Source organism: Condylostylus longicornis, unplaced genomic scaffold, assembly GCF_029603195.1.
Source record: "Condylostylus longicornis isolate FDR11 unplaced genomic scaffold, ASM2960319v2 ptg000049l, whole genome shotgun sequence".
Classification (NCBI taxonomy): Eukaryota; Metazoa; Arthropoda; class Insecta; order Diptera; family Dolichopodidae; genus Condylostylus; species Condylostylus longicornis.
The window spans coordinates 3,541,978-3,556,192 of record NW_026578018.1 but is presented as its reverse complement, the minus strand read 5'-3'; the positions used below and the strand labels follow the sequence as shown (position 1 = coordinate 3,556,192).

Genomic DNA, 14,215 nt, shown 5'->3' with positions numbered 1-14,215 from the left:
TTTTTCCTGAAAATAACGAAAAAAAAAAACAAATTAACGTTACTTACATTTTCGATTATTGAAATTTGATAACTGGTATAAGCCAGGGCCAGATCAATTAAATAATTTTGGGGTCAATTGTTAAAGCCTAGCGAACATTTCATTTAATTTCCTTTTGAAAACACTTTATTCAAAAATAATTTATAACAGTTAAAAAACGTAGACCCAATTTCATTTTCGTTTAATAAAAAAATTGTGTTTTGCCTAAAAGCAATTCACTTTAATAAAAATTCGACACGTGAAACTCAAAATATATTATGTATTAATATTAATATTAAAACTGTGCCCCTGAATATAGGCAATTTTTTAAATATTTTAAAATCATAAATTATAATATAATTAAGCTGAAAATGGCCTTTAACAGCCACGGAAGTAACAAATAAAGAAATAATTATTCCTCATTACATTCCTAATTATAGAACTTCATTAAAATTCCCAAAATTACGGCGACTGAAATAATTTTAAATCTAAATGAAAACTTAATTATTATAAGAAATTTAAGGACAAGCCATAGAAAACACATACCCCGATATATAAAAAAAAAGAAGTTTTTTACAGAAAGATGGTTTTTGGAGGGAGGTGGAGCTAGAGAATAATATAAGAATTTAAAAATAAAATCATGATGAATTAATTTTTTTTTTTCATTCTTTTTTTCTTTTTTAATTTTTCCTTTATTCCGTTCAACATGACTAAAAGAAAAAAAAAATGGAAAAAATTGAAATGAAAAGATTTAATTGATCTTTTGAGAAAGGTTAATATAAAAACTTCATTATTATCATCATCATCACAATAACAATCAATATCAATATGATCAATATAATCATCATTATCATTTTATTTTCTTTTTTTTCTGCTTATTTTTCTACTTTTATTACGAAACAAATCACAAAAATGTTGTTTCTATCTTGTTTAGTCTTTTTTTATGGTTTTAAAGGTAAAGTAGACGAAATAGATATCTAAATATTTAAAGGTTTACTTAAAAAAAAAGGAAAAAAATCAAAAAAAAGTAGAGACTGTCATTAAAAAATTTTCATTTTCTCCGCTCTCCTTTCCTCCTGCTCCTTTTTTTTATTTCACAAATAAATTGTTGTGTGAGAAGGGGTGGGGTGGGGAAAAGCTCTAAAGTAAAATAAAGTATAGTGAAAAATTTTTCATTATATTTTCGGAACGTTCATTTTTCGGAAATTTTCAATTTTTTGATAAGGGACAAAATCCTTTTTTCATCACATCTCCGTTCGGTTCGGTTAAATTTGATTCATGTTTCTATTTAAATTATTTTCTTCTTTTTCCGTTTTGCTGTTTTTTTCTTGATTTTCTGTTTTTTCTTTTGTGAAAATATTTATTTATTAAATAAACAACTCTTAATAAAAATATCCTTTTTACTAACAAAAACTAAAAGAAAATAAAACAAGAATATTTTAGGTAGTTTTAGCTATTATATTAATGTAGTTTTTGGTTTAGCTACATATATGTGTAGATTATACGGAATGTAATTGCTTATGCACATACATATGTTTACATGAGGTTCTGTAGTGTTTTTCAAGTACTATGTACATAATATATAGATAAATATAAAAGCAAACTATTGTAAATGTATTAATGATTATTACATAAAAAATAAATTATAGCGGGTTTAAATAATTGTAATTTTTCATATTTCTTATATTTTTGATATTTCGTTTTTTTATAAATAGGAAATTGAATTGAATTTTGGCAATATCAAGACATATACAAGGGTTTTAATTTAAAATAACTTAATTAAATTGTAAAAATTATATAAAGATAATTATATAGAATTGCTAATATTGTTTTGAGTAAAAGCCAGCTAAATAAATTAAAAAATACTAGCATTATATTCGAAAAAGTAAACGCAAATAATTTATGTAATGACATAAATAAACATTATTAATTCAATATGAGAATAACTAATGGAAATTCTTTTATACAATTGTAAAACAGAAGGATGACGTAATCAAATCACGAACTCAACTCGAGCCAAAAGTAAACTAAATATTTGGAAATAATGTAGATTATTGTGCAAAAGCAATGTGGAAAATAATTTGCCGGTTTCATACTTTATACGAGTACGTCTGTAATTTCTTAATTTACCTAATAAATAAATTTCTTCACACCTCTGTAGCTCATTGGCAGAGTGTCCGACTAGAAAGCGGTAAATTACTAGTTCGAGTCTAGTTCGAGTCCAGTTGGTCTAGATGCTTCGATTACGTGATCCATCAGTGCTATGAAGTTGTATGAAGGAATTTTCATTAGTTATTCTCATAAAAAATTAATAAGAAAGATAAACAACTAGATATTGTATTGTTAATTACTAATTTAGTAATATAAATTTATTTGTTTGCCAAGAAAAATATTGATAAAATTATGATTGACTTGAATAAATTTAAAATTTTGACTGCATTCCATAGTTAAATATTTTTTCGAATTTTAAATAAATAATTTTTTAAATTTGCATTGTTTTATTAAATTTAGATTCTTTCACATTATTTATTGACTGTAATTAAATAGACTTCACAGAACCTAGAATTCAAATTTGTAATTTAGAATTATGTCATCTCATTTATAATAATCTTTTTATTTCGTCATCAATAATTTTTCCAAAATTATAACTTTAATTATTCTAATATCAAATAGTAATACTCATTTTAAATAAATCTTTCAAAAATTTTTTTTATAAGCTTCATTTCCCTTCATTACAGTAGTATTACAGCATTAAAATATACAAAATTATAGGAAAAACGAAAATCTCAAAAATTCTATACTACAAATTGTGATTTTTTAATTGAATAAACCTTATATCAATATGCTCTGTTATAATTTGTAAAGATATCAAAACAAAAAAAGCGAAAACTTTCTAAAAATAATTTAAAAATAAAAGACCAACCTAATATCCTATTTAAAAAGATTTTTTTTTCGTGTTTGTCCTTTTTTTTATTTCTGCTTTTGTCATATTCTTCGCATTCATTCCTATATCCCTATATTTTGTAATTTATCCTGAATCCTGTATACCTACCCATTCTCTCACACTCAATATAATTTAATCAAATTTTTCTATAGGAAAGCAACAGTATAACAGTTACAAAAAAAAAAACACAAACAGAGAAATTCACTTTGACGTTACTAATTGATGAGTTCAGTATTGTAAAATCTAAACAAAAAGAAAGAAAAATGAAAAAAAATAAAATAAAAAGTAAAAATTCAAGAATCGAATGAAAATTGAAATGGAAAGTTTGACGGTTTAAAATTGAAATGGAAAATTGTCATTTTTGATGACAAACAAGAATCAAGTTAAAAGAAAATTTTTTTTTTCAAAATTTTCATTCCGTTTTTTTTTGTGTCTTTGTTTTGCTAAAAAAAATTTCTAAAAAGTTAACTGACTTTTAAATGCCATCGAATATAAGAAATGAACATTCACAATATTATTGTCACTCTTTATATTAATGTCCTTTTTGGTTTGTTTTCTTGACTCCAGCAATTTTTGATTAAATTACACTTATGGACACATAAGTATGCAATTTTACTATTTGGTATACATTCTAACAGTGTTTTAGTGTTCTTTTCATCGAAAAAATTGAATGCAAAGTGAAGTTCAATAAATGTCTTTTATCATATGCAATCTGTTCAATTTGTTTTAGAATTTTAAGAAATTTACAAAAAGTACAAAAATAAATGAAATTTTGTTTACAAGCGTAATTTGTAACGTTTAAAAAGAAATTCTAGAGTTGATTTTTCATGTGAAATAATTTTGATTATTGCTATAAATAAATAGGGGCATTTCTTGTTAAAATAATCGTTTAAATATGTTTTAAATTTAAAGAGTTAAGATTACGTATTCGGTTTATAATCGCTTAATGAACGTGTCTCAAAATTTTAAAATTCAATAAATTAATTGATTATACTTGTTGTTCCTTGAATTATAAAACTTATGTACATAGGTAAGGTTTGTAATATTGCTAATCACCATTGAAAATCTTACAATTTTTTTGAACAATGATTGTAGTGTAATGATTGACTATAACTAAAGCTAGCTAATAGAAAATCAATTTTTAAGATTTTTATAAAAATTAATCAAAAAATATTGCATATATTTGGGCGAATCTGTAATTGAATTGTATTAGCTAGATATTTAATAGAAATTAAACAATAAAACATTTGTTTCAAACCTCAATATTCAATTATATTCTTTTTTATAAATCAATTAGGAGTTTAAACCCTCAAAAAATGAATAAATTTTATTCAAAATCGAATTTAATATTTAAATACAAATCCTGTTTCGATTTCAAATAACACATTCGGATTTTTTTGTTTTTAATTATTATGTTCAAGCAGGAAGAAAATTATTGCTAGTTATTCAATAAGCTAAGGTTATATTCAAACCCTGACATGGAACTGATATGGTCCGTTCGCATTAGTAAAGCTATTACTTATTAGCAACAGACTTGCTGATTTCCATTCCTTCTATACTACAATGGGTACCAAATAAATTTAAAACGTAAATTATATTTACTCTAAACCTAAGCTATTTTAGTATAGACATCTCTGTAACTTAGTACAGATATCTGTGTAGAATTTTCTATAAAATAATACACTTCTATTCAAAGGACATAAAAATTGTATCTTACAAAAAAAAATATGAAACATTACCACTCTACATTTTTTTTTTTATTTTCCCTCTAGCTCTGTATAATACGTACAAGTTAAAAAAAATGGAATGATTTTTACCTGTCAGGAATTAACTGAGACAAATAGACTACAGTGATATAAAACATATCTTTATCATACACCATACATATACCTGCAAACATTATTATATATTTGATATCCTTTTTAGAGATGAAATTTTCACTCAGTAATTTTTTATTATTTTGTTTATTTTACCTTTAAAATTCATCTTAAATACAAACAATATTAATATACATGTTCAATTACAGAAAGAAGTAGGTACGATATACTGTTGTATTTGAAATAAAGAAAAAATAAAATAAAAATTAAAAAATGAAAAAAAGAAAATCACAAATTTCAACGAATTTTCTATTTTCAATTTTAATTCTCTTTTTATTTTTTTCTTATCGTTTTTTTTATTATATCTCTCTAATTTTGTATATATATATATGAAAACTTATATATACAGGATGTTTTACATAATATGGCAAGTAATTTCAGGTAGGATTCTTTGATCAATACCCAGCTATCCAAAGAATCATCCTCGAAATTATTCGCCACTTTATGCGAAAAAACCTGTTTATGTAGTTCTTTTTATATATTTCAAAAGACATATTGAATAATATTATACACGTATATCGAAAGAAAACGGGAAAGATATAATTTATTTTATTGAATTGTTTTGTATATAATATGTATGTGCATATTGCTCATGTAAAATGAAAATTTCATAACTTAAAATATAGAAAAAGTCAGATGATGGTTGTATGAAATTTTTCCTTAAAAAAAAATCATAGTGACTTTAAGTTAACTCTAATTTATCTATTTCTTAAAAAAATTTTGTAGTGTATTGATTTTTCTATATTTACGGAAAGGAAATTGCAATTTGTTAAGAGATTGGTCTGTTATTGGTACTATTGAACTCTTAATCAATTATTTTATAGTAAATTAACTTTCTAAGAAATAAAAAACTTTTAGAATATGCCTGAAATTTTTGCTTTTACATATTTTACTTTCAATAATTTCTTATATCCTACAATATTTTTCAAAGTAAAAATTCCACATAAGATAGATTTTTGATATACAACAGATTTATTTGCTACACTACTGTATGTATTCGCATGCATATATAGATCTAAACATGTAACGTATACATACTACTATATATAGCGTATGTAATATGTAACTGTCTATTATTATATTATATATATATATATACATATATCTAGGTAAAAATTTTATACTGGTATACTATTAACATTAAATGGAGTGGAAAATTACAAACGTCAACAAATTATTTTTAATAAGTTACATTCTACACACATACACGATATACAACACATACATGTTATAAACTGTTATATTGTTAATATTGCTACGAAATAATATTGCGAACTTCGTTATATAATATAATTATAAATTGTGTTTGGTCCCAGTTTTTACTCATCATCATTATCATTATAACAATCACATATTATTATTATATTATATAATTGTTACAAAATTACCAATATTTTAATGTTATGATCTTGTAAATGACATGTTACAAGAATTTGTTATACTAGCTATATGTTAATTATTTATAATCATTTTTGGAAGAAAATTATTTACATACTAATATTATTTTATAATTTAAACATGTTATATGGATTTATTTTGGTAACATATTATGACAATTTGATATACGAGTAATTTAAGAATATTGGTATAGAAGATAAATTTTACATATATATATGTGAAATTATTTACTAATTTAGTATAACTTATCAAATTAACCATTAATTCTGGAGTATATGTGTTATGCATATATTTAAAATTAATATGGCTGTCCATGTTTGTAAAAAGAGTTGATTATAAGAAGTTTAAATTTAATGCTTTACCTTGCTGTAAACGATAATTATAGATGTTTTAACATAATGACACCATATGGTGCAATTCAACAACATGAAGAAGAAATGTGGTATTTTTCGAATATATATGACTTCCATTATGGTTATATATGCATGTTCACCGGAAAACATAGCATTTATAATAAATAAATTCTGTTAATTAGGAAATAAATTAAAATAAAATAAATTATAAATCTTAAACTTAAAATAGGTTTTTGGTGAATGGCTAATAAAATTTCGCTTATAACTCTTAAGCAGCAATCAGCAAGGGATATGTAAACAATTAAACAAGTAGATTATTTTAAATCCAAAATTTTCCATATCAAATTATTTGTTCTCAAAATTATATGTAATACTAAATAAATTCCAGACAGCTTTATAAATTCTAGGTAGTCCTAGAGATTAAATTCGAAAAAACAATTGAAAATTTGAATTATTTCCTCAATTTTCTGCCTCAAAATTTTAAATACCCTGTTTTTACATAATGATGGTTTGAAAATCCAGACATAAATCCTAATAGAACAATAATTTTCGCTCACTTGACCAGAAAATTCATAATTTGTATAAAATTGGTGTAATTTCAAAAATTTTGTCATCCAACTTTTGAATCCATAAAAACTAGTATCTACTGTTGAAAATTACTTACTACAAGCTTTAACCAAAGTCAAAATTAAACTTGTGGTTTCTTCTGAGAATTCACTAATGGATCACATTTTAGTGATTTTCCATTAACTCAATTACATTTTCGAATCTAAATATTTTTAAATTCACTCTGTAAAATCTTAAACTCTTAATGCTAATATGTAATTCAGTAGTTTGTATTTTACATTTTATTTGAATTTTTATTGTATGTGATATATAGGAATTATAGTTTTAGAAGCATTTTATTTAAATACAAAATTTCCCAAAAAAAAAAAACAAATACATTATGTACTTCACTTAAATAATAATCCTTTAGTATTAGTACTATAAAAGATTACTTGAATTTGAAAAATTATTAAACTACCCATACAGTCTTTATTTTAAAATTAAAGTTTTTCTGCTGAAATTCAACTGTTTTCTATATGAAAGGTATTGTTTTGAAATTTTACTATTTTACTCTTACTCTTACTTGTAATCAATTTAAAAAAAAATATTTTATTACTAATTTATGCATGGATTGTATTAACCTCCAAATTTACAATCAAATTATGGGAACCTTAAACTGAAAAACAAAAGGAAAATCGACTTCTTTGCACAAAATACCATTTACAAGACGTAAAATTTCATCTATATAAAAATCTCTTGTATAATTTTATAAAACTATACTTGGATTATATGAAAATATTTTGATTTCTTCTTAGATAACACACCACACCGTATACACACACCATCTTTTTAACAATCTTGAGAAAAAAAACAAAATATTTTCCTCTTCACTGGCATTCTTATTAAATGTTTTCAATTTGTTTCATATAATTTCACAAAATGTATTTACATATTTATATACACTATGTATGTATGTATATCAAGGGTACTGCTATAACTTTTTTCCTGAATTAAAAATAAAAAAACAAAATTTATTCATTTTTTTTTTGTTTTCATTCATATTTTTTCTGTTTTTTCTTTTAATTTTCTTTATAAAAATTTATTTTACCTTAAAATAACATTTTAAATGGCAATTTTCCAAAAAATATATTTTCCATTTCATTAGTGAAAATCTAAGAGCGGAAAAAACTTTTACGTTTTTCACTTCATTTTACCGTCTTCACTTCTTATGCTTTTATTCTTGTTGTTTTTGTTTTTGTTTTACAATGTGTTTTTTGTTCTTTTATTGGTTTGTTTGTTTTTTTATTTTTTTTTATCTGTAAGTGATTGCATATTTATTACTTCGTTCTAAATCAATTAAAAATCATTTAACAAATACAAATAAGAAAAAGAAATAGAAAAGGGAAAAACCAATTTTAGCGTATCCTTTTTATCCTTTATTTTTTTTTTCTACTTCGTTTTTATTTATTTGTGTTTTTGTTTTTGTTAATTAAACAAAGAAAGAGTATATAGAAAGGTGACTGTGTAAAAGAAAAGTGAGAAAAAAAAAATAAAATAAAATAAAAAATTTTTCATCTAGAAATTCTATAAATATTTGCGGTTTTGTAAAACTATTTTTACGAGTGATGTTTGATAAATAATTGCAGTTGTACATTAGCAGTGATTTCTTAAGAGGACAATACAATAATAAGCATTAAATCAGAAGTGTTAATAATAAGAATTGCTTATAAATCAGAAGTGGTGTGAAAAGTAGGGGATTCTTTGCTCGAAAATTTGGCTCGGAATTTTAAATGCCAAACGAAGAACGAAGAAATTTATACTCCTTTACAATCTATAAATCGCTACGCATGAAAATTTTACAATTTTCCAAAAAGTTTTCTTGAAAAAGATTTATTTGTCTAAAATGCACGTATTTTTTTCACCGAGAGAAACTAATTTTCTAAAGATTTGCAGATTTGACTTTACATTACTACTAGTGAAATTTATTGCCCGAGATGATGTCAAGTAAAGTGTAAAACTTTCAACACGTTACAATTCAAAGTATTTTAATAAAAATTCAGCTAATATCATGTGTGAAAACCGGGACGGGACTGAATCCAATGAATTACCGAAATATTACCGTTAAATAAACCAAATTATTTCGCATTACAAAAACCGGTTGCATAAGAGACAATATTCAGAGGCAAAATACAGAATTTATTAAAAACTCAGGAAGAAAAATTCGATTACCGCAGGAACTACAAGATTTCATTTAATTACATTTGATTTGATTGCGCCTCGTAATTTTACACAGTTTACCTTCCCCCTCGTTTTCATTCTTTTAACATTCGTTATTTTTTTCTGTTTTATAAAATTACAGCTTTGATTGTAAATTATTCAAAAGAACATCAAGTTTTGCACCTTCTCTTTTGTTGTTGTTTTTTTTCGAATGGACCAAATATAAAAAGAAATTAAAAAAATAAATTCCAATAAGAGGGAAAAATATATTTTTTTCCTGTTTTTCTTTTATAAACTTACAAAGTATGAGTGTACATTTCGCCAAATGTATACATTATAAATGTAAATTACAGATGGAGATTTTGTAAAAAAAAACAGATGGAGAAATGGAAAAATTTTTCAATTGATTTGAAATATGTGAAGGTGGAAAAATATTTCGACCCTGGCCACCATAGAATTTAAATTACATTGTTAATAAGAAAATTTAACATTTACAAATTTTATACAAAATAAAAGAAAAATTTGGAAAAAACTTTTTTGGGAATTTAAAATTTTTCTTAACAATTACTGATGATTGATTGACTTATCGAACTGACAAAGAAAAAAATTAAATCGTGATAATGTGAGAGTACTAGAGTAAATCGATGGAAAACTTTTTTCTATATATAGATTTTTTAATCAGTTTTGCCAAATTTTCGTAAATTTTTCCAGTAAAAAATTCAGTACATTTGCCACATCATTTTTCGATACATTTGCAGAAAGGTGTGCTTTTGAAAAACAGACGGACTTCTGTATGCAATCATGGAAGATCTCAATATTTTCTTATTAGGAATTGTTCAAAATCAAGGGACAGTTTAGTTGACCTTCGCTATAGCAAGCGGTATGGTTCAATTGAAATTTATATACCAAAAGCAATCTAAACTGAGTATTAAATATCATGAGGCGGAAAAAGAATATATTGCAGGAGATTTATCACCACCGAACTGCGCCTTTAAGAAATGCAATGATTCTACTAAAACAGCCCTTATTCCATATTCCACTCTATATCTCTGTTATCTCCAACAGAAATATTAAAATTTGAATAACGAAATTGCTAAAAAGCATAGAATTTTAAAAAAAAATTAGGCAGATAAAGATTACATCAGAAAATTTTAAACTGTTTGCCGACAAATAAATAGTTTTATTAGATTTTCTGACTTTTTGATATTTCAAGAACTTCGGATTTCGGATATTTGCATAGTGGGTTAGTCAAATTTTATTTCTGCTTCTAAGTCATAATCCTTATTAATAATTAGACATTTAACTCCAATTTTCGATCGCAGTCAGAGAAAATCACAATGCTCAATTTTTTTATGTTAATTGTTTTGTAACCATCAAGTATTCTTAATTACAAATCACTCGGTATAATAGACAAAAAAAATTACAATGAATGTATTTTACATTAAATTACAATAAATTGTAATAAAAATTTAAGGCATACGGCATTCAGAATTGCAATTAGTATACAATTTACGAAATTATAATATAAGGAAATTTTGAATTTAATTGTAATTAAACTTTATAAATGTTAAAACAAAATGTATATATTTTCTTAATCCTTTAGGTAAGGAACAAATTTTGCATTTTAATATGAATTTATTTTTGCATTTAAATTACAATTTTTTTTTTATTTAAAATGTCATTTATAAAAACAAATTTTTTTTCCAATTTGTTAAATTAACTACTAATTTACTATATTCACCACAGATTATAGGTATATAAAAACTTGTAAGAGAATATACTAAAATTTTCTCATTTATTTCCACCATTTTTATTTTTATTATTATTATCATTTTTCAGGTCCTTCTTTGTTAAAATCTGTGGTATTTTTGTATATATTTACGATATGCACTTAAATAACATTTTAAATGAGATACGAAGGTGAAATTGACATTGCAAAAGTACATATTGACATTATTGTATTTGTATTATATGCGTACATATATGTAATTTATATGTACATTATAAATATTGTATATACTATATAGCAAATAGGAAATTGTGTAGAATAAGAGTATTGTGTAATAAAATGGTAAAATGGTAGCTGTAATAAATTCAAACCAATATTGATTAATTCACTACCATATAACGTTAATGAATCAATGTAATGTTATTTGGTCACTCAATTTTCTATATGTATATGCAAACATACATACATATATTGTTATTAAAATGGTGTTGATTGCGAGTATATTTGTAGAGAATGTATTACAACATTGTTGAGAAATAATTTTTATATTTTCCTTATTTGTTTTCTTTATTATATTCTATATATGTTTTATGTATTTTAAATGACATAGTCATGACATTTTTTCCCTATAATGATAATAAATAGGTGGATATTTTTAGTTTATTTTTTGTTTTAGGTTAAAAACATTTTTGAAGGACATTTACAATAGTATTCAATATTATTTGGTTTATATACATATATACATATATATATATGTAAATAAAAATTAGACGATATTTTTGGGAACTTAATAAAGAAATTTAAAGATAAAAGTTATTTAAAGAAAATACAGTTGAGTGAGAGAGTTTATAAGGACATCAGCAGTAATTAAGATATCGTATTTTGTATGAGCTCTATTTATATATTTTGTCATAATGTTATCTTGATATTTAGGTTTAAAGAATAATATTACTTCTAGGTTTCTATATGAAAAATCCTATATGTATAATTAAGAAAAAAAAATTAAGTTCGTTTCCATCTTCAATAAAAAAATTCTCTTCAATATTTTTACTATAAATAATGATAAGAACAATAAATTAATTATTGAGTTCCTAATCAAGAATAGAGTTAAATATACAAGAGGGAAGAGCTGTTTGATAAAGAGGGGAAATAATGTATTGAACAAATTATCCTATTATTAATTCAAATATATTGTCTTAATACAATAAAACAAATTTGTTTTTAGAAAACTCAACTAAAATCTAATTTTTAAGGGGCAGCTACCTTAAAGACTTACAGACAATATAACAGTCGTTTACCGAAAATAAGGGAAATATTTATTTGTGCAAAGTTTCAATATTGATGGCTTCTGTATTGAAGTTTAAGTTATATAACCAGAAAAATTGATATTCCACTTCGCGGAAACAAATACATAATTGAAATTAAAATGAGTTACTATTCTTTATCTCAGATTCGAAGTAACTGATTCCTCGAAGATTAAAAATAATCGTTACTAATTAAAATTTAGTTGGAATACTAAAGTCGAGAGTCTTTACTTTTCAAATTTTCTTTTTTTTTTCAAATTGATGTTTTTTATCAAAATTCCGACTTCTGCTTCCCAAGACACAAAGCTTCATTACAGAACCTTAAATGTGTTCGTTACTAAAATGATTGGCCACATTCCTCTGATCGGTCATATAGATTTGTCCCGTCATCATAATTGAATTAATACGAAATGAGCCGTCATTTAAATCACTGTTCTTTTTCTTATTGTGGTTTAAACAGAACAATAACAGTCAATCACTGCAATTGAAAAATCCGTTTTGTCGAAAAAATAATTTTTAGGGATACCTCGTAACTAGTTAAAACTAACGAATATTCAGTATCAATGAAGTAACGGGTATTCATGAATACCACAAAGTAATTGGATTGCACATTCCTATTGCTGTAAATTTGCCACATTTTGTTTGAATCTCTCAAAAATTTTTCTTGTTAAAACTAATTCACTCTACAATATCAACCATTTTCATTATAGAGGCAATAATATCATAAAAGATAAATCCATTTTAATAATATTATTTAAACATAACATTTCCCTTGGAGTACAAAACTTCAAAGTGTTCATATTCAATCATTTTATAAAAAATCGATTTCAAAATTGAAATATTAAAATAATTTATTATTTTGAAATTCATCTAATATACAAATTAAATTTTTTTAATTTATAAAATTTATACATTGAATTCTAAAATATATGCTTACATAAATTGAGTTTTATTTTACAAAATAATAAAATTTATTGCCATATTTGCGCTTAAATAGATTAGAAAGGAAAAATATTCAATAAAACCTGACACATCTCTCGTTTGCTGCATGCAACTTGTAAAAGAACGACGTTGGTATATATAGTTACAAACATTAATCCTTGTCAAACTTGCATCAAAATACATTTACTAATAAAATTTTTATATTAATATTACGTATGTGCATATAACACATACATGTATATGCTCTAGAAACTTACTATCTACTAATATACACACACCAACAATGCTATCATTAAAATATCAATATTACTTTTATTTATAGATGAATTTTGTGAAGAATATCCGCATAATTTAATACCAACACCTGGTTACTGGATTGAGTGCTCACGTCAAAAAATTACATTACCAAATACACATAATCTTTGGGATGAAAGTGATTCAGAACATGAAGAATTACGTGCAGCTAGTTCATCAGATGCATATTTGGAACGTGGTTGTAGTGATTTATATGAAGATGATGAAGATTCTGAAGCAGCACCAAGGTAGTATTCTTAACACAAAAAATTAAAATTTTTTTTTTTGATTTTTAAATTTTGATTTATTTTACTCTATTCACTATACACAACAAAAAAAAAAAAAAGAAAATCTAATGTGGTCAGCGCACAACCAATCGCAATGTTATTGGCTAGTTTAGCGAAATTTTTACAGAAGATTATGAAAATGCCTTTTAGACCCTTCTTTCCAATTTTAAAGAAGTTAATGAGCTTCTTTCTATTTATGCATAAAAAAATGTAAATTTGGCTTTTTACAGAGTTTCGTTTTATCTCACCTGAGATCCCTGAAAATTTCGCCAAAATTTAGGTCTTATTAAATTAGGTCATTCCTAT

The 14,215-nt window shown here is 24.0% G+C and overlaps 1 protein-coding gene across 3 annotated transcripts in view; it reads left to right on the top strand.

The window, feature by feature from the left end:
• Positions 1–14,215, top strand: part of LOC129611299 (uncharacterized) — a 129,435-nt gene that overhangs the window by 91,632 nt on the left and 23,588 nt on the right. For all 3 annotated transcript variants that reach the window (XM_055524373.1, XM_055524372.1, XM_055524371.1), the window contains exon 3: positions 13,651–13,870. In XM_055524373.1, the coding sequence (XP_055380348.1) occupies positions 13,651–13,870 (220 nt within the window). The remainder of the gene's footprint in view (positions 1–13,650; positions 13,871–14,215) is intronic.